Here is a 25,552-nt window from a genome sequence, read left to right as displayed (position 1 = left end):
TGCTGCTGCTGCTGCTGCTGCTGCTGCTCTACTTGTTCTGCTTACCAGTAGGAATCTGGAAGAAGGCCGCGGCCTCGCCATTCTTGAACGCCCTGTCGACCCTGAAGAAGCCCTTGCGATCAAACTGCATTATATCATCCTCCTTGAGATCCGCAACGTTACAATCCGCCAAACACTCGGTGACAGCCTCGGTGTTGGGATTCAAAAACTTCTCAAAGTCGTCGTCGTCCTCGAGCTTGTCCTTTGTGAGCAGGTAGTCAAAGTCGTGCAATTTGACGGGCACGAGTTCCTGGTCCGTCGACAGCCAGGTGACTTTTTTCTTGGTCGTCTTGACGTCGCCCTGCAGGTGCAGCTCGAGGTCGAGAGAGGTGACTTTGGGGGGTGGACCGGGCAAGAGACCCATGGGGTTCAGAGAGTGCGTGATGTTGCGCACGATGGCGTTGCCCCAGTTCATGAGCGTGATCTCTTCGTCTTGCGCGAAGGATTGCGCGTCCGCTTGGTCGAGGATGATGTTTTTGCTGAAGACGACTTTCTTCTTGCCCAGGTCCGAGTTCTTGGCGTGTTTGTCTTTCATCTCGGAGCGCGGGGCGGCCGGGGCGCCGGCGACGGTGCAGCTGACTTTGTCTTTGCTTTCGATGGCCGTGTAGCGCGCGGCAACGGGGTCGATGAACTTCTTGTTGGTCGCCCAGAACTTGGTCCAGTCCATGAGGGTGATGGACTTGGAGGGGCCTTGCTGCAGAATAAACTCTTGCAGGGCGGGAATGGTCATGCCGTGGCGTCTGATGCCGCGGACGGTGGGCATGCGAGGGTCGTCCCAGCCCCAGACGGAGCCGTTGTCGACAATCTTGGTCAACTTGCGCTTGGACAGGAAGGTGCGGACGAAGGCCATGCGGGCAAAGTTCCAGTTGTAGACGTGGCGCAGGCCGCAGGCCTTGAGGAACCATTGGTACTGCGCGTCGCGGTCGTTGTATTCGGTGGTACGCAGAGCGTGAGTAACGCCTTCGACAGCATCCACGACAGGACAGGCAAAGTCGTAGGTCGGGTAGCACTTCCAGGTGGAACCGGTGCGGTGGTGAGGCTCGGGGGTGCAGCGGTAGATGACTGGATCACGCATGGCTCCGTTGAGGTCCTGCATGTTGATCTTGGCACGGATGAACCACTTCTGGCCCTCCTCGGTGCCCTCCTTCATCTCCTCAAAGTGCTTGAGAGACTCCTCGATGCTCATGCCGCGGCACTTGCTGTCGATCTTCTTCATGCGCTCGTCTCTGAGAATCTCCTGTGGGGTGTTGTCGGCGTAGGCGCCGCCGCTCTTGATGAGCTTGACGCACTCGTCGTACAGCTCCTGGAAGTAGTCGGAGGTGTGGGTGCAGACATCGGGCTTGATGCCCATGAGCTCGAGATCCTTGACGATGGCATCCTCAAACTCCTGCTTCTCCTTGAGAGGGTTGGTGTCGTCGAATCGCAGGATGAGCTTCCCGTTGTACTTCTTGTGGGCAAAGTAGTCGTTCAACAGGGCGGCCTTTGCGTGACCGATGTGGAGGTATCCAGAAGGCTCGGGAGGGAAACGAGTGACGACGCCCTTCTCGGTGTCCTGCAGACCAATGTCGTAGCTGGCCTCGTCCTTCTTGGCCTCCTTCTTGCCGGCCTCGCCCTTGCCAGCTGCGCCGCGGGCGGGCAGATCCAGCACGGGCTTCTCCGTCTCTTCAATGAACTTGAACCATCTGCTCAGGTTGACCATGAGACCCTGCTTGATGTATGCGTGGGCGATGCGGTTGGCGCGAAGAGCCTTCCAGACGGTGAGGTCTGCCTCGGTGCACGAGTAGCCGACAATGTACGAGCGGAGGGTAAGGTGGTCGTGGAGTTCGCCGAGAGGAGCCTCAATCTCCCTGAGGTTGAGAGGCTTGAAGGCCTCTGCGCGCTGTTGCCATTCCTTGATGGCTGCTGCGTCTGCCATGATGAGTGTGAGTGTGTGTGATTGATGATTGTTTGTAAAGAGGTGTCAAAAGAGGTATAAATGTGTTTAAACCCCGCCATAAAACTTGGGCAGGTGGGATCGAGGCCGCTGACTCATGACTCACGTCGGGTGCAATCTCTTGGCACGCCTGATTGAGCATCTCACCGGCACCGCATGTCACCTGTGCACAGTAGAACTTCTATGCACGTCCACCGACTTCTTCCTACTCTCGCCTTTACTTTGTCATGTTATTGTGACTAAGTCTGCCTTTTCTCCAGCACATGGTGAAGACTTCCGAGTTAGCCAAGCTCCGAGTCATCTACTTGCGTGCTATCCCATTGCATCGAGTCTGCCGCAGGCACGCTATCGTCCAAGTCTCGGTCATCGCCCTCGTCCAAGCCTGTGTCATCGCGGACCGAGGCAGACCCTTGGCTCGGCGGCGCCGCTCTTCTCGGCCTTGTTCGTTCCCTTCTCGCATTTGCCGCCGCCATGCGTCCCGCTATCAGATTGTCCAGCTCGTGTTCCTCAGGTTGACTCATCACCGATCGACTCTCGAACCCCTCGAGTGCTCGCTGCAGTAGTTCCGTGGCCATGGGATCCTGTGGACTGATTGCTAGAGCCTGATGAAGCGCCACCGTTGCTTCGTAGTACTCCTCCAAGTCAAGCAGGACCAGTCCCTTGGCTGCGAATGTCGCCGCATCTTTGCCTCCGAGCCGCAGCACTTGGTTGAATTCCCTCAATGCTTCCTTGTATCGTCTGCGTCGTCTGTATGCGTGCCCGAGATTTGTGCGCGTGTCGAGCCATGACGGTGGTGCGGCATCGATGTCCTGTGCTATGGATAGTGCGAGTTCAAATGTGCGTATCGCTTCTTCCCACGCCTCCTCGTTGTAGTATGCCACACCGAGTTCGTTCAACACGAGTGGATCGTTCTCACACATGCTGTATGCCGTGTTGAGATACTCCTTGGCGAGACTTAGATTGCCCAGGCTCAGATTCTGCATACCCAGAAAGAGCTGTGGTAGATGGGTTCCTTGGAACAGGCGTGCCGCTGTGCTGTACGCGCTGATTGCCTGATCGTGTTCTCCTTCTGCTGCGAAAGTGTGTGCGAATCCTATCCATGCCGGGCCGAAATGCGGATCCATGACCGATGCCTTTGAGAAATAGCTTCGTGCTTCGGCGATGCGACCAATACCGAGGTAATATGTGCCGACAGCGAGCCAGGTGCATGCTTCCTCCGGATGTGTGTCCGCGAGCTCGTGTGACAAGAGAAACAGCGAGTTGGTCGCCTTGAGCTGGAACAGTGCGGCCAGATGTACTGGCATAGCGGAGAAATTGTAGGAGTCGGTCTCGATGACTTGAGTGGTCAGAGCCAAGGCGTCCTTGAAGCGGCAATTCGTGAAGAGCAGCTCAGCCTTGGCCAGTAAGATGGACGGGTTACTCGAGAGGTTGTAATGTGTGGACAAGGTCTCGATTGCAACGTTAAAGTCTTCGGGTCGACTGTACTTGGACAAGCGCGTCGTGTACAGCATCTTTGTAAAGTGAGCAGCCTCCTGAGGCGTCGATGCCGGGGAATCCGAGGCCGAGATGCTGTCGAAATCCAGAGAATCGAGAAAGGTCCACTCCTCAGTCGGAGACATGAGCGAGTTCTTCATGAGCTGGTCAAAAGCCTCGAAGCACAAGACATCTATGCGCACGGCGTCCTTGTAACACTCCTTGGCTCGATCGAAAGCGTTCTGTTTGGCGTAGCACAAGCCCCGTAGATAGCACATGGCCGCCTCGAAGCGTATGTTGCTCATGTCTTCCTTGTCCCTTTCTTCACTCCGATCTACCCTTTCCGACCGATGCAGTGACCTCACCGCTCTCGTCACACCGTTCCTGGCCGTGTCCATGTGCTGCAGTTTCCGTCGACTCTTGTCCGACGAAGTGATGAGGTGCACCGGGTTCTTGTCGCCGAGGATACCGAGCGCCTCCTCGTAGCGCGATTGTTTGACATAGCAATGGGCGGCGAGGTATTTACAGGAGGGATTGCGCGCTATGAGATCCTGTCGCGAGAGGAAGCCGAGGGCGCGCGTGTAGTTGCCGGTGGAGAAATGGACCTGGGCCAGCCAGAAAGCATCCTTGTCGTTGTCTGGTTCCTGTATGTAAGCTGGCTGGATTGTCACGGTGGGGGCAACGGACTGACTTGTTAAGGCAAGAAGCTTGTCGCCCACGAAGACAGCCGACTCGTACTGATGCTTGTTCAGGGCATCCTGCCTCCAGTCGCGGAGGAACTTCTCCATGTCGCGGGATATGAGGTGGTTATGAGCTTCGCGAGCAAGACTTGTTCAGTGAGCCGCCAGATAGAGTGCAATGATAGTCTTTCCTGCTATTCGAGACGCTATAATGTATGCCGGGCTAATATCTGCGTTGGCATTCCCGAGAAGATGTGATTGTTATGTTCCGATAATGCCATGCCAATCCAGAAATGCAGATATCATACGGCCAAAAGGTGTTGTGCGGTAGCGTAAAAGTGGAAAGGCTGCTGCTTCCTGGTTGCTGGTGAAAATTACATGCATGTAAGAAAACAAGTAAATAGGTCTCCCAATGTTTCACTGTTTGAATAAACAAATGACCGTCATGGACGCGCGCAGCTCTCTGCCTTTGCGCAAGAGTGCAGCGACCCCACAAACATTCATTCAGTGCCTTTGAAGCTAGAGTACTCCGTAAAGGACCTTAATTAAGGTAGCCAAATAGGAGCCGGATCGCCCCCCCCGAACAAAGTGAACTGTTGCCGCTGCTGAAACGCCGCCGGGCCAAGATATATGGCCAACACGTTGGAAGTCGGTGTTTGTTCTACATGTCATGTCTGCCTGAGGCTGACGTGAGGCTCAATCGGTTGCCTCATCTACCGACTCCATCAACGGTCTTCGTCCTTGCTCACATCATCACCCGGACACAACTTGTCATCTGGAATATCTGGATATACAAGAATAAATACCTCTTTCTGGACACAAAACCACTACCACTGTCACCAACACCGCCGCCGCCACCATGTCCGAACGCAAAGTCCTGACCAAATACTACCCGCCGGACTTCGACCCCTCGAAGATCCAGCGCGTCAAGGGCTCGAAAAAAGTCGGGCCCTTGATGCAAACGGTGCGTCTGATGGCACCCTTCAGCATGAAATGCACATCATGCGGCGAGTTCATCTACAAGGGGCGCAAGTTCAACGCGCGCAAGGAGACGACTGACGAGAAATACTACGCCATCACCATTTTCCGCTTCTACATCCGGTGCACGCGGTGCAGCGCCGAGATCACCTTCAAGACCGACCCCAAGAACATGGACTACATGTGCGAAAAGGGGGCCAAGCGCAACTTCGAGCCGTGGAGGGAGGCCAAGCTGGCCGAGGAGACCGAGGAGGAGAGGCTGGATCGCTTGGAGCGCGAGGAGGCCGAGAGGGATGCGATGAAGGAGCTGGAGGCCAAGACCCTGGACGCGAAGACGGAGATGCAGATTGCGGATGCGCTCGACGAAATCAGGACGAGGAATGCGCGCATCGAGCGTGGCGAGAAGGATGGTGCAGATGCCACTGTTGTCGATCACAAGGATACTGAGCGCGAGCGGCAAGAGGCAGAAGACGCAGAGGCGGCCAGGCGCGCTTTTCTCGGCGCTGGAGGAGAGAAGGTTCGACGACTGGTCGAGGACGATGAGGGAGAAGAAGAAGACCCGCAACAAGCAGCAAACGGGGGACCATCTGCATCCGCACCCACTGCATCCTCGAGCTTTGCGTCCTCGTCGTCCTCGGCGCAAGCGTCCAGCTCGAGGATACCGAGCCCGACTAAATCTGCTGCTGCACTGATGCCCCCTCCATCTTCCATTCCTCTCCCCACTTTTGCTCGGAAGCCCAAGAAGAAGACGGACTTTGGCGCCAAGCTGGGGATCAAGAAGAAGGCTCCCCTGGTCTGAGAAAGGATCGGATCTGCCAGCTCATTGAGCGGGGAGGGGCGGCGCTGTAATGACTTATTATAATGACATTGATTGACACTATGGATGCGACATGAACAGTATCTGGTGCGTGCGTTTTCAGTCTTCGTCTTCGTCCTCTCCCGCATCCTCTTCCGCCTCGGCGTCGGACGCATTGAGGTCGTCACCCTCGACATCGAAATCCCCGTCGTCGTCCATTCCATTGACAGCCCCTCCATGCTCCCCCCTCACAGCCTCCATCTGGTGCGCCTCGAGTGACGCTTGCCTCCCATCGTCAGCATCATGATCACTTGCAGCAACAGGAGGCTGATCGCCTTGATCTCTAGTCACGGCAGCTCGAATCTTAGCTCTCAGGATCATGTTCGTCTTGGCGATGTTGCGAATCTCGCTCGACAGCTTGACGACCTTTTCGCCGTCGGTGCTGCCTGAGAAATAACAGCCCGCGTAGGTCGATGGGTCGATGATGTTCGGGATCGTGCAGAGTTTCTCGTATGTTGCTGTGTCGGGGGCTTGGCCCAGCAGCATCATGCCTATCATGTCGCGCATGATGATGCGCACTTTGCTCATTGTGCCGTTGTGGTACCAGCCGCAGCTTTCGTTCTGTTTGGGGCGCCGGGATTCAGTGAGGGCTCTTTTGTGGACAGAAACAAAAAAAAAGAAGGGATATAGTTTACTTACGTCACACGTATCTCGTAGCTCATTCGTGTCAAGCAAGCGCTTGATCAGGGGTTCCTTGATGTCGCAAATCTGCCACGTCTTGCCGTTGGTCGTGATTCCGTTGCCGTCGAAAATGTGGCTCGGCTGCTCGTCTTTCCTATAGCGCTCGCTCCTGATCCACGTGTTCCGTCCGTCGGGCAACATCTTTGCCTCCGCCATCATCTTGTCTTTGGACATGAGCTGGAAGGAGAGAGTTTGGTAGATGCGGTACTTTGGATCTTTTCTCGGATCGATGCCCCATTTCACCAGAGCGTCTCGCCACGGACCCGACTTGAAGCTGTAGCCAACATACTGCGTGGCTTCTTTGAACAAGGATTCGCTTCCCCAGTCTATGAGATTCATTGCAACACGTCGAGTCACGACGGGGCGTTTCTCGAGCAAGGCAGATATGTTCTTGACCGCCTGCTCCAGGTAGACATTGGTGTCCTCTAGAGCTGTAAGGTCTGGTGGAGGGCCAGTTGGGATGTGCTCAGTATCTGCTGGAACCGCAAGCACGGCACGCTTCTTGGGCTTCTGCAGATTCACAGCCTTCACGTGGCCCTGAGCATCAGTGACTGTAGACGCGCCCTGATTTTGTTTGTAGCTAGGAGGTTGTTAGCAAGAATCGCCAGAACACCCGAATGGTCTCATGCTCGCAAGCAATTATCTGCTTACCTATAGTTCATGGTTTGAGACAAATTAGTGAAAGATGGCGGAGGTAGCATCTCTTCACCGGGTCGAATGCCAGGAGTAGTGTCTAGATCGAAACGCTTAATGCTTGCGACTGTCATAATCAGCAGCCGTACTGTGCAACCCCAGCGATGTACTGCCGAGAAACTCACGCGATGCATCCACAAGATGCTGGCCAATTTGACTCATGACAGTCTGGGTGCCGCTCTTGATCTGAAAGTCGGGCAAAGCTGTCTCGTTATTAGTCGAGATACCCAGGGATGCTTTGAGCACATGGAAAACATACATCTGAACCGATGTGTCTCCTTCACAGGACCGATTGGCTGAATCGTATATCTGTCGGCATTGTCTCGCAAATGCTGCAGTAATAGTGGCGCATCGGGCGAGTGAGAGGCGACGACCCCACGGTCTTGGTCAACGGGATAGACGAAAGGCTCGCCGGAACCGCGCTTTCGTTTACGTCCGGTGCATTTTGGTAGGGTCACTCGCAGAAGGATGTTTTGCACAGGAACCTCTCGGGACACGAGCTTCTTGGCCAGGGTATCATGGGGACGCAGAGAAAGTCCGACAGGCAAAGTCTGGCCGCACGGAGCGAGAAGCTGGAGAGGGGGAACGATCAGAGGTGGAAGAGACGGCGAAAGAGAAGTAAGAAGAGCTGACCTACATTTTTCATGTGTTGCTCGCCACCAAGCGACTTGATAGCTTTATCAACATCGTTCACGATACACGGGTGTTCTAGAGTCACGACGCGGTCTTGGGGTAATTTTAGCCACTCGGCGTCTCCATATTGATGGGCGCGAGAGTGTTGCATTTCACTAGCGACTGCCGGCATCTGATCAAGTGATGACCTTTGCTGATCAAGCATGACCCCCGGAGGCGGAGAGTCATTGTCACCAGCAGCCATGGCGAGAGATTATCATGAGTCTTATTGCATTGCTACCAATTAGTGAATATGATACAGCGACAGCAGGATGGACTGCCCCAAAAGGATTGATTGGTCAAGGGAAGAGTAAGTTTAATTATCACCAGCTCAAGGCACATCAGACAGACAAGCTTCAGCTACCACTGCAGTATTATTATCATCGAATGTGAACCCTGACGAAGCTTCAACGGGCAATCTCTTGGCGGCCCCGCAGGCCTTAAGCAGGGCGATGTTTGATTGGCGCATCACAACATCGCAACAGAGATTCACCATGTTGGACACGACTGGCTTCATCCTAAGAGCCTAAGGGAACACAAGTAGACAATCGATAAGTGCCAGTTGTTTACCTATCATACCTTACCTTGGTATCAATCTTCCCTCGACTCTTGCTTTGGTGTCTGTCTGTCTCACAGAGATATATCGTCGTCCCCACACATTGTCTGTTGGCTGGTAACTGTACTAGACACCAGAGAAACTGACGTCGACAACCTTAAGCCAAGAACAGCTCTGCGGCCGTGGGTTGTGGAGCAGCTGCACACTGCAATCATCACCTCCTGTGCCTCGTACATCGTCTCCCAAGTCAATTCCGCATTGGATTCAATCGCCTTTTTCCAGATATCCACCGTCCACATCCACCCAAGACGCCCTGAACGGCACTCATCGACCTGCGGATACAAGGAGACCATCCATCCTTTGCGACTGACAGAGGCGGCTTCCTCTCGCGACCTCGCCCTTCCGACATTGGCTCTATCCCTCGTCCCATTGGGCTGGCCTCTGGCCCTTCCCTTGCAGCGTAACCTGCCTTCGCGACTTCCATCATCGCAACCATGAAGGGTTTCAGACAGCGAGTGGTAAGCATAGCTGAATTGCCTTTTCGTCTACTCACCTGTACATGAAACTTGTTGTGTCGTACTTGTCTTCTGTCCTTGCCGCTGCTGTTATTGTTGTTATCCTTGCCGTCGTCGTCCTCGTCGTCGTCTGCATCATTTACTTGCCGGTGTCGTCGTCGCCCTCTGCATCGTCATCACCACCACCATCCGCTCCATCTCCACTGCACTCGCGTCACTCTTCTCTTTCCCGCGCATCAAGGCTGACGAGCTCAGCATGAGCAGCTTTCCAAAGCTACAGATCGCAACAAGCTATCGAAGAAAAAGGGCGGCGAGCCCAGTTCTGGTACCGCTTCTCCCCTCGCCGGCGGATCGCACTCCCCTGCTGGTTCCGCTCACGCAACCCCGACCTCATCCACACAGAATCTCGCAGAGACTCGGAGTAAAAGCAACGACGGCACGGAGCGCAACAATGCCGTCTCTGCCCAGGGCAAAGACGCTACCGCCATGTTCATGCCGCAACAGGCCCAGGGTGCCCCTACCGCCTCTGATAACAGGAGCCCTGGTCGCTTCGCCAATACATCCCTGAACCCTAGTGTTGTCATCAGTCCGAGTGCTCCTGTAAGAGCTTTCGTCCCATTACTGCTGCTGTTGCCGCCGCCGCTGCCGCCGCTGTTGTTTGCATCCGCTAATTCTCGCAGCACATTCCATCTCCCGGCCAAGCTGAGACGATGCCTCATGATCTGGCGCCTCCCAAAGCCGGCCAGAAGTCGCTCTTGTTCGATCGCCTCCAAGCAACCCCCAAAGACACCGTTCCAGAGGGCGTGCGCACCCCTAAGCGACAGCATTCTTCGCGCTTCGACATTTCCGATCAGAGACAACGCGAACTCGAGAAGCTGCCGGGTTTCCACGAGGTCCCTCCAAATCGCCGCCAAGAGCTTTTCATGCAAAAGTTGGATCAGTGCAATATTATCTTTGACTTCAACGATGCGAGCGGAGACATGAAGTCCAAGGAGATCAAGCGTCTGGCGCTACATGAGCTATTGGATTACGTTGCGCAAAACCGCCAGGTCATCTCCGAACCCATGTATCCGAGAGTCGTCGAGATGTTCTCCAAGAACCTGTTTCGCCCGATCCCGCCACCAATGAATCCGCAAGGCGATGCTTTCGATCCCGAAGAGGACGAGCCCGTACTCGAGGTTGCCTGGCCTCACATCCAAGTCGTCTACGAATTCTTCTTGCGCTTCATCGAGAGCCCTGACTTCAACACAAATTTCGCCAAGCAGTACATCGACCACGGCTTTGTACTACAGCTGCTCGAGCTTTTCGACTCTGAAGATCCCAGAGAGAGGGACTTCTTGAAGACCACGCTTCATCGCATCTACGGCAAATTCTTGAACCTGAGGTCTTACATTCGACGATCCATCAACAACGTTTTCTTCCAATTCGTCTACGAAACCGAGCGCTTCAACGGTATCGCAGAATTGCTCGAGATCCTCGGTTCCATCATCAATGGTTTCGCTCTACCGCTCAAAGAGGAGCACAAACTTTTCCTTACTCGTGTGCTCATACCTCTACACAAGGTCAAGAGCTTAGCCATGTACCATCCGCAGCTGGCCTACTGTATCGTACAATTCCTGGAGAAGGATGCTGCTCTTACCGAGGAGGTAAATATTACCGTGATCGGACTGCATGAATCAAGTTCGCTAATCTTTTACAGGTCGTCCTTGGTCTTCTGAGATACTGGCCCAAGGTCAACAGCACCAAAGAGGTCATGTTCCTCAACGAAGTCGAAGACATCTTCGAGGTCATGGACCCCGCAGAATTCGCAAAGGTGCAAGAGCCACTCTTCAACCAACTCGCTAAATCCGTGGCGAGCCCTCATTTCCAGGTATGCATGCATTTCCCTCTGACGGTGATTCCGAAATGCTAATTCTCCTCTGCAGGTTGCTGAACGCGCACTGTACTTCTGGAACAACGAGTATTTCTGCAATCTCGTGAGCGACAATGTCGAAGTCATCTTGCCGATCATGTTCGCTCCTCTATACGAGAACTCCAAGGGACATTGGAATCGGTATGCTTACCACTTCTTACCTGGAATAAGTTCGTGCTGACGAGGTGTAGCACCATCCACGGGATGGTTTACAACGCGATGAAGCTTTTCATGGAGGTAAATCCACAACTTTTCGATGAATGCTCTCACGAGTATACCGAACAACAAAACAACGCCGATCAAAGACAGCAAGCGAGGCAAGCGAGATGGGACAAAATCACCGAACTTGCCCAGAAAATGAAGAGCGGACTCCCGCCAGCAGCAAGTGTGAGCGCAGGCACAGCTCCGGGCCCCAACTCCACATCAACGGACGAAACGGATCCGTTACGATTGGAGCAGTTGAGGTTGCAGGATGACACTGCGGCCCCAGTGCAGGATGTAACGAGAGCGCAGCAGCAAATCAGCTCGGTACGTTGAGTGCGAGCTTCCTACTGACTTTTGTCGACTCCTGTCTGGTTTGAGCAATTTCCCATAACACGAGCGCTTTGCATCATCTGTCGTTGACAAGATTATACCATAAAAATCCAATGGCGTGTGCTGGGGCAATATACACCGCCCTCACTGTATCCTGCGTGTTACTCTTCACTTCTCGATAGCATATCCATAGGCCTTTTTTCTTACCCTTCTTTTTTTTTTCTTTCTTGGTTTTCCACAGGGGCGCTCAGCACTTTGCCATAGCATTTGAGAACGACTCAGCCCTGTTTGCGTTCCACGCCAATACTCCGAGTCGCTTGCTTACAACTTCATTCCCTTCCCATCCGAATTTTCTCATGTACAAACAAAAAAAAGAGATTAGAAAATGGGCGATACCAGCCCCGTAACACACTTATATTGCTTATCTTTACCTTTTCCACACTCGCGAAGCCCGTTGCCCGTTGCCCGATGTTCATAAGAGACACCACAACTCCGCGAAAAAGTCCATTCTTCTGACATACCATCTATCGTGCGTTCTCTAGAAACAGCAGCCAAACAATCTGATCCGCACAACCAGCGCCAGCAGTAGCACCACGGGCCCAACCTCTTCAGACACGACCACAGCCCACAACACTACTTCTTCCTCGTCGAAAGGCGGTCACCACTTACACCAGTTCCGAGCCAGCACCACGGGCAGCACGAGACGCAGAAGCAACAGTCGGAGCTCGACCGGTGGCGGAGGAGGGTCGTCGTCGAGGAGTAATTCGGCGGGGTCGACGGGTCGGTCGTCGCGTGCGGCGGCGGCGGGACATTGATGGATTGCTCTTGCGTTGGCTACAATTTGATGGGTACTAGGTGGGGTTAGGTCTCTGATGTGCAGACGCATGCTCAACGTCATAGCTCGCTCTATGGCGAACTGCAACTCAAGCATCCGGATCCGGCAGGAGTCGGCCTTGCAAGGGTTCAGATTTGGGACTGAAGCCTAGTTTGTCCCCCTGAATGTTGACAGGTCAGAGTACGGTACCTTGCGCTTTCTCAGCGTGGTGGATGTAGGTAATCAGTGCTTGCTTGTTGCGTACCGTAGGGAAAGAAAAAGGCGTGAGCTCTGGAACTTCTACATTTGGCTTCATTATCGGCGAGTTGACTGAAATCTTTCTTCACTTGAGGCACGCCGAGAAAGCGAGACAAAGGGCGAGAAGTCATGGGTGCAAGTGAATCTCTCTGCGCTTGCGTTCCTTGGATGATTCAGGTCTGGCACCTGACAATGTTGTCTCTGGAGAGAATTGCTAGAACGCGGAGCAAGAGAGAAGGTTGGGCGTATTTGGCAAACGCTCTCTCTTGTTTCTTTGAGACTATAAACGTGGTTCGTGGTTCGTCAACCAGTTGTAGAAGAGGAGGAGGGAGGAGGGGCGGGGGCTGAATTTCTACCAGTTTCATTCCGTCACTCGATCATACCTTAAGGTTGTCACCTGAACATCGTCACTTGTTCAACGGAAGGAGAAGTCGACCGTCATCGGCATCAACGAGGTTGATTAATCTCTCCTCTCCTTGCGTGAAGTAGTTCACAGCCCTATTTACCTCAATCAGTCAAGTAGATGGCGAATGGCACAGAGCATAATTCAGACATGGTAGTGGCGGCGGTCGTGAGAGTGGTAGAGTAGTATGGTAGCAATAGAAGTACATTCGAGCCCTATTCTGTCTTTCATTCTTGTTTCCTATCGAAGATCTAGTATTCCCTGGGACAGTAGGCTTGACAAAAAGTCTCCGGCTCAATTCTCATCCTCTCCTCCTATTACGCGAGAAAAAAGAAGGGCAAGCATGGGGAAACAGTAAACAACAGAGCAAGAGTCATAGCCGTGATTGACCCAGAGTAAGAGAAAAGATCGGTAGTCTTTCTTCGTCTCCTCATTCGCTCGACGATTCAAAAACGGTATGGAATTTATGTATAATTGTGTGTGGATTGAGTTATAGTCTTTGGGACGAAAAAGCTATGTGTATTGGTGTTTGTATCTTTTGGATGATGGGTGGAGTCGTGCGAGCTTAAGATGACTCGGGGTACATGGCTTCCTTGAGCTCGATGCCGAGTTCTTGCCTGATGGACTCGAGCTCCTGGAGGTATTCATCGTACTGGCCCTTGTTCTCGACCTTGGCCTTGATGCCTGTCAGGATGAGAAAGAGTATATGTTAGCAAAGTGGACGACGGTGTTTCTTTTGTTTTGCTCTGATCCACAATGAAGGAGTAGAGAATAGATTGGAAATAGAATTTAAAAAAAATAGATTCAACGCACCCTCGAAGACTCGGACGGCAGTGGGGAAGTCGTTGACTCTTCTGGCAGCCTTGAGAGCAGCGATGATGACGGATGGGGAGGGAACGAGATCGTATGCGAAAGCGTTGTTCAAGTTTCTCTGTGAGGGTTTTGGGTCAGCTCACGGGTTATCCTGCCTGATTGGGACGCGGGATGCGATTGAGTGATCAATTGGAGACGAGACAACACAACAACAGCCCTTCAATTGATGGCGTATGTAGGGTCCGTCGATTGTCATGCTGAAGACGGTGACAAAAAAACAACGATGGTCAAATACCTGAAGCTCGAAAACGTCCTGGACACCATCGAATTCCTTCTCGTATCTGTTTCAAGAAAGTCTCGGTCAGCCATTGGCGCTTCCAAACGCTCTTGTGGCTCCGCTGAACACCTGCCATTCTCGTCCGAGTGTAGCCGCAGTCGAAGTAGAGGCAGACGGACGAGCGGTGCGTGTTGGTCGAGCCGGCCCGGAGGAAGTCTTGTCCTCGAGCGCGACTCCCGGGCAAGGGCAGGCAGGCAGCGGAAGATGTGGGATCTCACCTGGCGGTGAACTCCTCGAAGCTCTCCTCGTGGTGAGGGTCGTGGGCGTCAACATCGGCGAGTCTGGCGCTGGCGACAAAGGTCCTGGTCTGGCTCAGAGAGCAGCGAGCGGGAACCTGGACGCGGGCGACGCGAGGCTGGGGAGCGCGAGCAGCGCGCGCAGCGATGCGCAGAAGGGATGTGCACTGCATCTGGAGACGGAAGTAGGGGGGATGTGCCGAAGAGTGGAGAGTTGCGGGTTAAGTGTATGAGTGTGTATGCGTGAGTTCTGCTTCAGCTTGCAACATATCACCAGAGGTGAAGTGAGTCTCGCTTGCCAAGGAATTGGGAAGAGTTGGAACACGACGCACTGGCCATTCCGTGGGCTGACACCACCCTCTCTCCTCTAAGGTAGGTAGGTAGTTATCATTTTACGGATTGTCGTCCATCCATTCGTAGCTACTGTACGTACATGATTTCTTGGTGGCCGGGTCTTTAATGATAAGAAGTATAGGATGAGACCGGTTGACATTCCTGCTGCGACTTGCCCTTCCTGACTGCCTCCATAAATGGACAGTCCATGTACTGTACTTGTATCCTATGTGATGTCTATGCATTTCTGATCAATCGACGTCCTGTACATTCCTCGGTCTGCATATTCACTGTAGTCTGATCACTTGGTGCATCTCTACCTCTTTCTCTATCTGGCAAGAGAACCATCCATCATTGTTACACGCACTCTATTCCATCGTCCAGCGGCGCAGAAGCATATATGACCTTGGCCGCAACGCACGAATCAATCATTCACTCGCTCGCCAACACAACGTCCCTTGATTTGACCGGGCTGTCATGCGCACTCCTATATATTTATATTGTGCAAACATGGGACCTGAAATAGCCCAGCTTTTCAACCTTTGCTATAACTAACTTCCACTTACCGTATCTGATAGCATCTTGCAGGCAACAACGTCCGTAAGAAGATGCCGAGGTCTGACATGTGTCAAACCAAGACTCTCACATCGTCGGTCTTGCTGCAGCAGTACCTCAGTCAAAGGAGGCATCACTGTTTCCTATCAACGATGGCTCCAATCATAATTCACAGATTTCTGGTCAGGGTCAGGGTCGGGTCAGCGTCGGGTCAGCGTCGCTTAGCTTTGGACTGCTTGCTATTCGGCATGACCAACAAAGTGTCAGGCCTCGGGAAGCCAGGGCAGCGCCGGCAAGCCGAAGCCCCAGAGTCCCAACCCTCAGCGTGCCTGGATTGTCTGTGTTGGTGCAGTACTTGTCGTAAGTACAGCACAGTACAGCATCCCCGAGACCCCCGTATGCCGAGGGTGTCCGCAACCAAATTTCCTTTCTGAGCTTATTCAATCTCCTTTCCTACTGAATTGCTACAAGCTGTCTTCTTCTTCTTTTCTACTTTTGTGCGTGTGCTTACCCCGACTTGCCTTGCCTTACAGTACGGACTCGGTTCTCCCGTGTATTGCTCGTCATTCCACCTTTTTCTTGTCGCTCCTTCCCTAGCAATTGACATTGTCTTTCCAACCCGGGATCTGTATCATTGTTTGACACCTCGTCTCAATAAACATTGCAACTGGAGTGCCCAACAATCGACCGAAAAATGTCGACTCCAAGCTGGCTCCGCTATGGCGTGCCTACGCTCGACCGTCCTTTTGGTCTCGAGATGTGGCCCATCTTCGAGAAAGCCTTTGAGACCGTCAAGGGCTACAAGCCCCAAGACTTCAAGTTCGTCCCTGGCTCGACACCCATGTCTACCCTGAGCGCGACTGCGACCATGTTGATCAGCTACTACATCATCATCTTCGGTGGTCGTGAGTTCATGCGCGGCCGCGAGCCCTTCAAGCTCAGCTTCTTGTTCAAGCTCCACAACTTCTATTTGACCGCCATCAGCGGCATACTCTTGGTCCTCTTTGTTGAGCAGTTGCTTCCTACCCTCGTCCGTGGCGGTGTTTTCCACGCCATCTGCGACCATAACGGTGGATGGACCGACAAGCTTGTCGTCCTTTACTACGTAAGCAGCCCTCGACCATATAATTGTGACCTCAATTGCACAAAGGAGTCAACTGACAATTACTAGCTCAACTACCTCACCAAGTACCTCGAGTTGATTGACACTTGTTTCCTTTTCCTCAAGAAGAAGCCTTTGAGTATGTGAACCCGCAAATATGCAAACCACGACGCGTAACTGTGCTGACGTCCCATAGCCTTCCTCCACACCTACCACCACGGTGCCACTGCTCTTCTTTGCTTCACCCAGCTCCTTGGTAACACCGCCGTTTCCTGGGTTCCAATCACTCTCAACTTGATGGTCCACGTCGTCATGTACTGGTACTACTTCCAGTCTGCCAGAGGAATCCGCATCTGGTGGAAGAAATACATCACTGTCATGCAGATCATCCAGTTCGTCATCGATCTCGGCTTTGTTTACTTTGCATCATACACCTACTTCACCAGCCGATACTTCCCTTGGCTCCCCAACAAGGGTGTCTGCGCCGGTGAGGAGTTTGCCGCCTTTGCTGGTATGGCCATCCTCAGCTCCTACCTGCTTCTCTTCATCTCTTTCTACATCGCCACCTACAACAAGCCTGCCAAGAAGGGTAGAACCCGAGCAACCAGCGCACTCGTTGAGATGAAGGACGAGAAGGTCCCCACCGTCGGCGAAGCTAGAAGAAGATTCAGCGGTGGCCAGGCCACTCTTACTTCAGCTTCCGGAGCCGCTCTCGGTTCCCAGACTGCCTCTCCCAACGGTCGTGTCACCCGTAGCCGCAAGGCTTAGATTGTCCGCCGCACTGGAGAACGTCAAGCTAGGAGCTAGCAACTTTCGATTCGTTTCCTGCCAAGGAAGGCCATGAACGCCTCTGTACATTCACATGACGCTCACGGCATTTGCCTGCCTGTACGATCAGGAACTTGTAATGGGAACAAAAGTGATGATAATTCGAGCGCGACAGCAATGGGAATAGAGGGCGAAGGCATAGACTGCCCCGATCACGGGCCACTTAGATGTCGGCTCAATTTACCATGACGCTCTTTGAGATCGCCTATACACATGCGCTCAATGTAATGCTTTATTTTGATATCGAGGAAGGTGATGAAGGGGATTTGTCAGGACGGGACCAAGCATCGGGAGTTCAACCTCGAGTTTGCGGATCAAAATTCAGAGGGGTGCTGTACTTGCAGCAGCATCGGTTGCACGTTAGATCATGTATAATTGTATTTACTCACAGATATGGAAGACACTGGAAGACGGCGCTGAGCATGTATACGCTCAGGCCTCCCGATGTCTGTAATTGAAAAAAAAGCATGATTAAACATTGTGAACATAACATTCGCAGAAGGGTCACATAACTTGCCATGGTGACGGTGATACAAACGAGATATTCAAATTGCTTGCAAGTCAAGTTGGAGAATATCGTCTTGATGTTATCCAAGGGGATCTCCATATCATGCGGCTGCGATTAGACGGCGTCAGTGATACCCCAGTCATTGATAGAACTATGCTTACCAAGAGCCACATAATTACAGGATAAGGTACTAGTATTACAGTAAGGTAGCAGGAAAGAGATAGGTGCATTTGTCTGCAGTCGTTCCAGTATTGATTGCCAAGATTGGCGTCTACGTCTTGGCACATCAAAGGACATCACCTCACTCTGGGATGAAAGCAGTACCTGCGCTGGCTTTCTCACCTAATCCCACTTGCATCTTTTTACATACGAACTCATTTGCTGTGCCAGCTGCCTACTCTGCTTGGAAACAAATTGTCCTTTGGAGACGACAGCCTTGCTAATCATCAAACTCATCTAGTCATGGCAGAACCGGATACCGATGGGTTCGCAATCAAGGGCGCAGCAGATCGCGCCCCGTCACCATCTTCAGAAATCCCACCAAGATCACCTTCCAAAACTTCACCACGCCGTAGTCGCTCCATGGTAGCAATAACTTCGAACCTTCAATATTCATCACTAGATACTAAGTGAGTCGTGTAGTCCAAGTCTCAGTCTCACGTCTCGGAAGAAGGCGAGATGCGCCCTTCAGAGGATGATGCGCCTCCATTACCTGATGAGCCCGTGCCTGGCTCAGAGGGAGATGCGCCACCCCTTCCCGACGAACCGCTTCCTGACACTACCCATGATGATGGCTGGGAGGCGCGATGCGATGCCGTGAGTGGTCACTGGTATTTTGTAAATCGCTTCACTGGGGTGTCGCAGTGGGAGAACCCGCGTGTCCGTGCCGATTATACGCCTGCGCCAGTATATTCTGGAGCTCCCGGTACCGAGCCGATTTCGAGCACGCCTGGAAATGGTGCTGAGAATCCATATACTGGATCGCCGAACGAACCTTACCTGGGCTATAATCCCAAAATTCATGGCGACTTCGATCCCAATGCCGACTATGCCAAGTTTCACCAACCTGCGCCCGCACAATCTGAACCCAGCATCGACACTGCCGATGCTGCTAATCTGATTGGAAACTACGCTCAAGCTGCTGCATTCAACAGACGCTCAGGCGCGTTTCAGGGCGGTGATAAGGATGCTGATTACCACAATGACGAGAACAAGTCGAAGCGGCAGATGCATGCCTATTTCGATGTGGAGCGCGCTGCCAATGAACACGACGGCCGCTCATTGAAGGCCGAACGTGCGAACAAGAGAATGTCGAAGAAGCAGGTCAAGGCTTTCAATGAGCAACGTCGTGCGAAGAAAGAGCAGAAGCGGCGCGAGTTTCTCTTGAGCTAGGCGTATAGTAGTGAGTACATGACGCGTGAAACAGACCTTGCAGTGTGACCAGCAGTGCTCCCGCAGTGCACCATAGAATTGTATCGCTTCGCTATCAAGACTAACATCTGGCCTCTGCAGGATGGATGGAGATACTGAAGAAGCAAAGCATCTGGCAATATCTGGTAAGGGAGGCTTATCTGTGTGTCATACCTCCTGGCGAGAATGATCTTTTTTTGTATCAGCATCAGCGCTCTTTGTCTGCCCAGCATCTATACATTGCATGCGTGCGCACGCTGGCCATGAAACCCGCCGAACTCTGGTCGTCAGCAATTGGCTCGTTCATGAGAGCATTATCCACAATAAGCACGAAGATCACGAGGTACTTTAGGGTTCCATCAGTGTACCGTACTTTAGAGAAGCGGTCGATCTCCTGTACGTCGTCAATGATAATAATCAAAGCAAAGGCCTTGTGTCTAAAGGACTTGACGAGTTAATTGGGTCCCTCTGCATTGAACCTTAACCGATTCGGCGCAAACTCTAGAATCGGAGCACGGTACATCATCTGATCACAACTGACAGGGTGCTGGAAAGGTTCCGAAGGGCAGTGTTCAGTGGAGCCCCTGGGACTAGATGCCGAATCCTCGGTTAAATCGCAATTGGGCTGTCCTCTGCCCTCAACTGATATTACGATGGGATACAATTTGGCGGGTCGAGTGCCGTTATATAGAGTTCCGACCATGTTAATAAACATTGACTTCCGCGGCTGCCGTCTGTGAGCATGCAAGAATCACATGCTACGGTAATGCTCTGTCCGTGTCGTGAAGGAGGGCACTCTGTACCGTGAATACATGCATGTGTGGCGTCAGTGCCCCTGACACGACAAGAAGGAAGAAAAAATTGCTTAGGGCTCATGGAGCTACTGATCATTTCCACCTCTTTCGCACAACCTGGGTAGCCGTCGAGGTATCTCTCGTGATTTTGTTACCTTACTCAAACAGACCTTGAATGGATGTACCTATGCATACTGTCTGTAAACCATTATCGAAGAAGTTTCACAACCACGTGTGATTGAAACGGCAGGTCCAAAAGGGATGGAGATCCATCCCAGCGGGCCGTTACGCCCGACGTTGGTCTGCGGGATCGTATATTGCAAACCCACGAGCAAAGAGCAGCCTATGCTCCCTGTTTCGCTTACGACTGCATTCCGCGCAATTGAAGGCGCGCAGCTCATGGACATAGCACGCATGTCCTGCATGATCGTCGTCGTCGAAGGACGGAGATAGTACCCAAGCAATCGCGCTCTGTACGTAAGGGCGCAGGGGGTAAGTTTAGTTTTGCAGAGCCATGTACGGCATCTACCTTTACCCTGCTTCAAGGTCGCATGCAAGGCATGCTAAGGTAGCGGGCTCAGGAAGCTTGGCATCAAACATGAAACACTGGGTACCTGTTTCTCAGTCAAAGGACCCGGATGGAAGTGAGGCAAGCTCGCCTTTGCCCAGAGACACCGATCGTGGGCCGCCCTTGGGTTGTGGAGAGGTGCTGCTGTTCAACACGGTAGTGGCTACTTGTCCTAGTCAGGTACCACTAGACCTCAGACCAAGCTCATACACGACGATCCGGCGGGTTTGTCTAATCTACCATCCAGATTGTCTCACATAAATTTGTGCACAAGAAGCGTCCTCTTTTTCACGCGGCGACGAGTTCGCGTGCAGCCACCAAATCCTCCCCCGCGGCTTCTGGGCACTTGCGACTTTCTAGCTCGACTTTGAATTCTTGTAATCGTTTCGTTTCGCTTGCCTCTCGTTCCACTTCCAAATGCGAAGCTGACCCTCTTCGGACATTCTGCACACACTTTACTCTTTTCACGCATCTTCATTTCCTTTCCCTTGCACGGCGACGTTCGTTACTTGATTTACCCCTCCAAGACACCGATCGGACAAACGGACCAGCGTCAGAGACAGCGCAACAGCCCAGGTTTTAGTCAAGCCTGCCCTGAGTGTTTGTTCGAGTAGCAGTAGTAGTACAATACTACCTCAGGACACGCGATCGGCTCTAGACGCCTCGCCTCGAGCCTTGAACCTGCAGGCATCCGCCCCCACAAGTCTAACGTTGCAAACGTAGAGCTTCCTCGCAAGCTGCTTCGAATATTCCACGCGGCGCAATGGGTCTCTTCAGCCGTAAGAAAACCAGCGGCGAGCCAATCCTCGCAGAATCAACCACGCTGCAGAGAACACCGGGAACGCCCCCGAGGAGTGTGATGAACGGCAACCCTGCGGCCAATGCTTCCATCCCAGACATTCCTCTGCCACAAGCTCCAGATGCAGCTCTCGATCCCGCCGCCTACCTACGCAGTATTTATGCTGTCCGCGAGCGATCGAGATTTGTTCTGGCAAAAGCAAAAAGAAACCAATTGAACCATTTCAATGTGGATCTGGCCAAGTTCGGCGAGACTGCTCGTTATGTTGTCTCGATAATCAAAGTATGTGAAGCGTAGCGCAGCGCAACGCAACGCAGACCTAGTTGCACCATTGATGAGGGGAATTGCATGCTAATCTTCGGAACTGCAGAGAGACTTCGAGCCAGACTATTCAAAAATCCCGGCCCATGGAAGATGGCAGCATTTTGAAGTCGGTGGACGACCCCGCGTTGACCAACTCATGGCAACATGGCCAATCTCCGTCAATGCTCAGGAGAGGACCAGGAGGCTCATCGATCTGTTCATGGTTTCTGTGCTGATTGATGCGGGCGCTGGCACTCAGTGGCAGTACAAGAGCAAGGAGTCCGGCCGTCTTTACCGGCGTAGCGAAGGCCTCGCGGTCGCAAGTCTGGAAATGTTCAAGGCGGGAATGTTCAGCAGCAATCCACAAGAACCATGCCAAGTCGACAGCGCAGGTCTGAAGAAGCTGAACATCAACGCCATGGCCAAAGCCTTGCAGGTGACGGAACAAAACCCCATCGATGGACTACAAGGCCGTACCACGCTCTTGATCAAACTGGCAGATGCACTCCAGAACCAGGAAATCTTCGGTGCTGATGCGCGACCCGGAAACATGCTCGGTTCGCCTGATCGATTTTATCTTATTGCTACTCTTCATTGCTAACGAGAAACCAGATCATCTCCTATCTCACCCTTCCACGCAAGCATCCTCGGTACCTGTTATCGCGCTCCCGGTTTTCTGGGACGCCTTGCAGGAGGGGCTTGCGCCTATCTGGCCAGACACTCGCACCCAGATTGACGGCATCCCGCTCGGCGACGCTTGGCCGTGCTCAAGCATGCCTGCAGACCCTAGAAACCCATGCGCCAACATCGTCCCTTTCCATAAGCTTACGCAATGGCTCTGCTACTCGCTGATGGTTCCTATGACCAAACTGATGCATGTCCACTTTGCTGGCGTCGAGCTATTGACCGGTCTGCCTGAATATCGGAACGGTGGTTTGCTCATAGACACGGGACTGTTGACCCTCAAGGCCGAGGATGCGAAACGTGGCCTACAACAATATCAAGTCAACGCGATGAAGGAAGGACAACCCAATGTCGAGGTCGTTCCTCTCTTCACTGCAGAAGACGATGTGATTGTCGAGTGGAGAGCAGTGACGGTTGGCTTCCTGGACGAGCTTCTCGTCGAAGTCAACTCAATTCTAGGGCTGACGGGCAACAACAAGCTGAGCCTCGCACAGATGCTGGAGGCCGGCACGTGGAAGGTCAGTTGTTTTGTTTTGATTACCACACCTACAATGCATGTCACTAACGAGCGAACAGGGAGGAAGAGAAATCGCAGAAGTGTCACGGCCGAACACCAAGGAGCCACCGATCATGATCTTGTCGGACGGCACCGTGTTTTAATGATACCCATTTGTACCAGCGTCCTGTTTCAACATTGCTTCTATGGGCGCTGTTTTGCTTAATGACGACCATTCTTTCTCGGGAGCATAAGGCTCTGAGCAACCGAGAGAGTTTTCATGCGCCACATGCACACACACACACACACACACACACACACACACACACACACACACAAGATGTATGCATGTTATGCGCCTTTCCCTCGGCCGAAAGAAGTTCCTGCTGGACGGCTGCTGCTGCTACAGCAGGACTGAATACCGAGGGGCTCTCGAGATGGCGGAAACAAAACAGACACGCCAGAAGACCAAACTTTCCTTCGCATTGTTTATATTGACATACCTACTTTCGCGTCATTCGCTATTTTACTCTTTCCTTATGTCTGACTTTCTTTTTCGTTCGACTTTCTCCTTTTTACAACTATATAACGCTTTTCTAGTGTCCACTGGGCCTGGCGGATGAGAGGACGGTGAAGCTATTCAATCATGGCTGTACAACCCTAGTATAGAAGAATGAACAGAACGCAGTGTGCTTTCATGCACTCAAAAGTCGGAAGCATTCCAGTGAGCTGACGCCTTGATCACAACTACCTAGTGATACACTCTCAATCACTCTGACACGGGCAAGGTGGGTTGTGTATTCCAAAAGCATCTATCGATTGGCAAAATGTTGGCCTTGGCACGGTGGTAGAGTTGCCTCAGTACTGGCATGTGAAAGGAACCCCGCATGATGATTAAAAAAAAACATTCTTTACCATTTTGCCCTACTTTTGGTTGATTGGAACGCATTTATTTTGCCCAGCAATCTTTTGTCAAACCGCCTGCCTCAAGCTACTTTATATTGTCTTGTCGATTTGGATCAAAAGAACGTTCACATCATCGATACACATAGTACTCATATCTGTGCACCAGACCAAGCAAACCTCTTTCGTCTCATAAATTCACAACCAAACCATGGCCGACACCACCACCACCACCAACCCTGCTCGCCTCACAGCCGACGAAATCGACGACATCTTATACCTCACCCGCACCAACGACACAGCCGAGCTTCTTGGATACCTCTCGCAACTATCGCAACAGCACGGTGCCGCAGGTCCTCATGCAGTGCTCGAGGCCTGCGTCGACGAGGACAGCCAGAACACTGCAGTCCACTACGCAGCCGCCAATGGCTCCACTGGTAAGCACCTGCCCTTTTGCAAGGTGACCTCCGGGTTTCGCTGACTCTTTCCAACCCAGATCTTCTTCGAGCTCTCCTGACGCTTTTCCCGAGTCCCGCCGCCGATGCGGTGAAGAAGACGCTGCTGAACCGTCACAACGGCGCGGGCAACACACCGCTGCACTGGGCTGCACTCAACGGACACTCGTCGACAGTGCAGCTGCTGACCGAGAGCGGCGCCGACGTCTGGGTCAAGAACGCCGCGGGCAATCTACCTGTCTTCGAGGCCGAGAGAGCCGGCAAGGACGAGGTCGTCGCTGTGCTATTGCTCGCGGGCGGAAAGGAAGTCGAAGAGCAATTGAAGCGCAAGGAGGGTGATGTGACCAAGGACGATGAAGTGGATGTTGACAGCGCGAACCAGGCTTCGTCAAGCGGCTCGAGTGCTGCCGCTGCTGGTGGTGCGGATGAGGCTGCCGAGAAGATGCAGAAGACCAGTCTTGACGGATGAAGAAACGGCAGTTTGATCTATCCCTGCGAAGCGAACCGACGCGACGAGGCTTTCTGTGGTCCAGAGTCGTTTTCGTCTCGGCTATGTTCAATCTACTACCCGAGCACGTGGGACGTCTTGTGTTCGACGAGTGAAAGCAGCCGCTCTCGAATACCAGACAGCAGGACGATGTGGACAGCCTCTCGACACTCTGGGCTTGACGCTGTCGCTCGCATGAAACGACATGTCAAAGCATGAGGGAGACCCGAACGACAACTCGTGATTCGTTCCGTGGCACGCTTCGTCACGACATATTCAAGGAACAAGTTCAAACCCGGAACCACGAATAATGCCTGGAGAGAGAAACCGCATTAGCCAGCTTCGGTTTGTGAAGACCCTCTTCACCAAACGGAAATACTGCAAGCTCTGTTATGTTTGCATTGACGAGAGCGAGCTTGATAGCAGGTCCTGGCTGACAGTGGCTTCCGGAGGGGGAGCCAAAACACAAGGCTATAGGCCGACATATCAAGACTTGACTTCATTCCAGCGGCCTTTGGGGAGATTTTCGCAATCAAGGAGAACACCTAAGTCTTGGGAACCAAGACTTTTAATGACAAAAATATGAAAATACGCGATGTGGTACTAATACTACCACTGCTGCTGCTGCTGCTGCTGCTGCTCTCACGATTTCCTTTGGTCTGTGTTTATTCTTCCCGTTATGATTGCTTTCTCTAGTTCTCCTATCGCAGCGCGGAGTGCTGTTTGTAAATGCGAATGTTACAAAAGGTCATGGTCCATCGACCACTTCGTTCACTTGTTGCAAATGACAGACCGTATAATGCCCTTGTCTTCGACATATCTTGAAGATATTGTGTACCGCCTGATTCAAAAATTAGAGGAAATTCTCCTCCATATATGTATGACTCTCCCAAAAGTGCCCTCTGACAAGATTTTGACTAGAAACACCGATAAAACGCCTGCGC

At 52.6% G+C, this 25,552-nt stretch overlaps 10 protein-coding genes across 12 annotated transcripts; 6 read left to right on the top strand and 4 right to left on the bottom strand.

Moving 5' to 3' along the window:
• Positions 1–28: 28 nt before the first annotated feature.
• Positions 29–1,954, bottom strand: AAFC00_000598 (uncharacterized protein; the record flags this gene model as incomplete). Its single annotated transcript, XM_069345938.1, has 1 exon — positions 29–1,954. One exon carries the CDS (start codon positions 1,952–1,954, stop codon positions 29–31), a length of 1,926 nt encoding a protein of 641 aa, XP_069200448.1.
• A 299-nt stretch (positions 1,955–2,253) lies between these two features.
• On the bottom strand, positions 2,254–4,233 carry AAFC00_000597 (uncharacterized protein; the record flags this gene model as incomplete). Its single annotated transcript, XM_069345925.1, has 2 exons — positions 2,254–4,082; positions 4,137–4,233. The coding sequence occupies 2 exons, from the start codon at positions 4,231–4,233 to the stop codon at positions 2,254–2,256; spliced, it is 1,926 nt and encodes a 641-aa protein (XP_069200447.1).
• A 751-nt stretch (positions 4,234–4,984) lies between these two features.
• On the top strand, positions 4,985–5,902 carry AAFC00_000596 (uncharacterized protein; the record flags this gene model as incomplete). The annotated part of the gene is made up of 1 exon (XM_069345916.1): positions 4,985–5,902. The coding sequence occupies one exon, from the start codon at positions 4,985–4,987 to the stop codon at positions 5,900–5,902; it is 918 nt and encodes a 305-aa protein (XP_069200446.1).
• A 117-nt stretch (positions 5,903–6,019) lies between these two features.
• Positions 6,020–8,210, bottom strand: AAFC00_000595 (uncharacterized protein; the record flags this gene model as incomplete). 2 transcript variants are annotated; one of them, XM_069345906.1, is made up of 6 exons in its annotated part: positions 6,020–6,520; positions 6,599–7,220; positions 7,292–7,400; positions 7,459–7,536; positions 7,593–7,905; positions 7,971–8,210. In XM_069345906.1, 6 exons carry the CDS (start codon positions 8,208–8,210, stop codon positions 6,020–6,022), a joined length of 1,863 nt encoding a protein of 620 aa, XP_069200444.1. The 2 variants fall into 2 exon arrangements, with proteins under 2 accessions (XP_069200444.1, XP_069200445.1); XM_069345905.1 differs by having other exon boundaries at positions 7,971–8,138.
• Positions 8,211–9,055: 845 nt separating this feature from the next.
• AAFC00_000594 (uncharacterized protein) lies at positions 9,056–11,525 on the top strand (the record flags this gene model as incomplete). Of its 2 annotated transcripts, none has more annotated exons than XM_069345894.1 (6): positions 9,056–9,079; positions 9,341–9,676; positions 9,757–10,722; positions 10,776–10,946; positions 11,002–11,129; positions 11,180–11,525. In XM_069345894.1, 6 exons carry the CDS (start codon positions 9,056–9,058, stop codon positions 11,523–11,525), a joined length of 1,971 nt encoding a protein of 656 aa, XP_069200442.1. The 2 variants fall into 2 exon arrangements, with proteins under 2 accessions (XP_069200442.1, XP_069200443.1); XM_069345893.1 differs by having other exon boundaries at positions 9,332–9,676.
• A 2,037-nt stretch (positions 11,526–13,562) lies between these two features.
• Positions 13,563–14,556, bottom strand: AAFC00_000593 (uncharacterized protein; the record flags this gene model as incomplete). Its single annotated transcript, XM_069345882.1, has 4 exons — positions 13,563–13,681; positions 13,811–13,928; positions 14,106–14,151; positions 14,366–14,556. 4 exons carry the CDS (start codon positions 14,554–14,556, stop codon positions 13,563–13,565), a joined length of 474 nt encoding a protein of 157 aa, XP_069200441.1.
• Positions 14,557–15,965: 1,409 nt separating this feature from the next.
• Positions 15,966–17,141, top strand: AAFC00_000592 (uncharacterized protein; the record flags this gene model as incomplete). Its single annotated transcript, XM_069345869.1, has 3 exons — positions 15,966–16,376; positions 16,443–16,512; positions 16,570–17,141. The coding sequence occupies 3 exons, from the start codon at positions 15,966–15,968 to the stop codon at positions 17,139–17,141; spliced, it is 1,053 nt and encodes a 350-aa protein (XP_069200440.1).
• A 1,030-nt stretch (positions 17,142–18,171) lies between these two features.
• AAFC00_000591 (uncharacterized protein) lies at positions 18,172–19,101 on the top strand (the record flags this gene model as incomplete). The annotated part of the gene is made up of 2 exons (XM_069345857.1): positions 18,172–18,294; positions 18,352–19,101. The coding sequence occupies 2 exons, from the start codon at positions 18,172–18,174 to the stop codon at positions 19,099–19,101; spliced, it is 873 nt and encodes a 290-aa protein (XP_069200439.1).
• Positions 19,102–21,244: 2,143 nt separating this feature from the next.
• AAFC00_000590 (uncharacterized protein) lies at positions 21,245–22,927 on the top strand (the record flags this gene model as incomplete). Its single annotated transcript, XM_069345846.1, has 4 exons — positions 21,245–21,562; positions 21,651–22,140; positions 22,196–22,785; positions 22,844–22,927. The coding sequence occupies 4 exons, from the start codon at positions 21,245–21,247 to the stop codon at positions 22,925–22,927; spliced, it is 1,482 nt and encodes a 493-aa protein (XP_069200438.1).
• Positions 22,928–23,877: 950 nt separating this feature from the next.
• Positions 23,878–24,590, top strand: AAFC00_000589 (uncharacterized protein; the record flags this gene model as incomplete). The annotated part of the gene is made up of 2 exons (XM_069345835.1): positions 23,878–24,103; positions 24,163–24,590. 2 exons carry the CDS (start codon positions 23,878–23,880, stop codon positions 24,588–24,590), a joined length of 654 nt encoding a protein of 217 aa, XP_069200437.1.
• Between the last annotated feature and the right edge of the window lie 962 nt (positions 24,591–25,552).

This window comes from Neodothiora populina (genome assembly GCF_041146345.1).
Source record: "Neodothiora populina strain CPC 39397 chromosome Unknown canker_contig_11, whole genome shotgun sequence".
Taxonomy (NCBI): Eukaryota; Fungi; Ascomycota; class Dothideomycetes; order Dothideales; family Dothioraceae; genus Neodothiora; species Neodothiora populina.
This window is presented reverse-complemented; position numbering and strand designations above follow the sequence as displayed.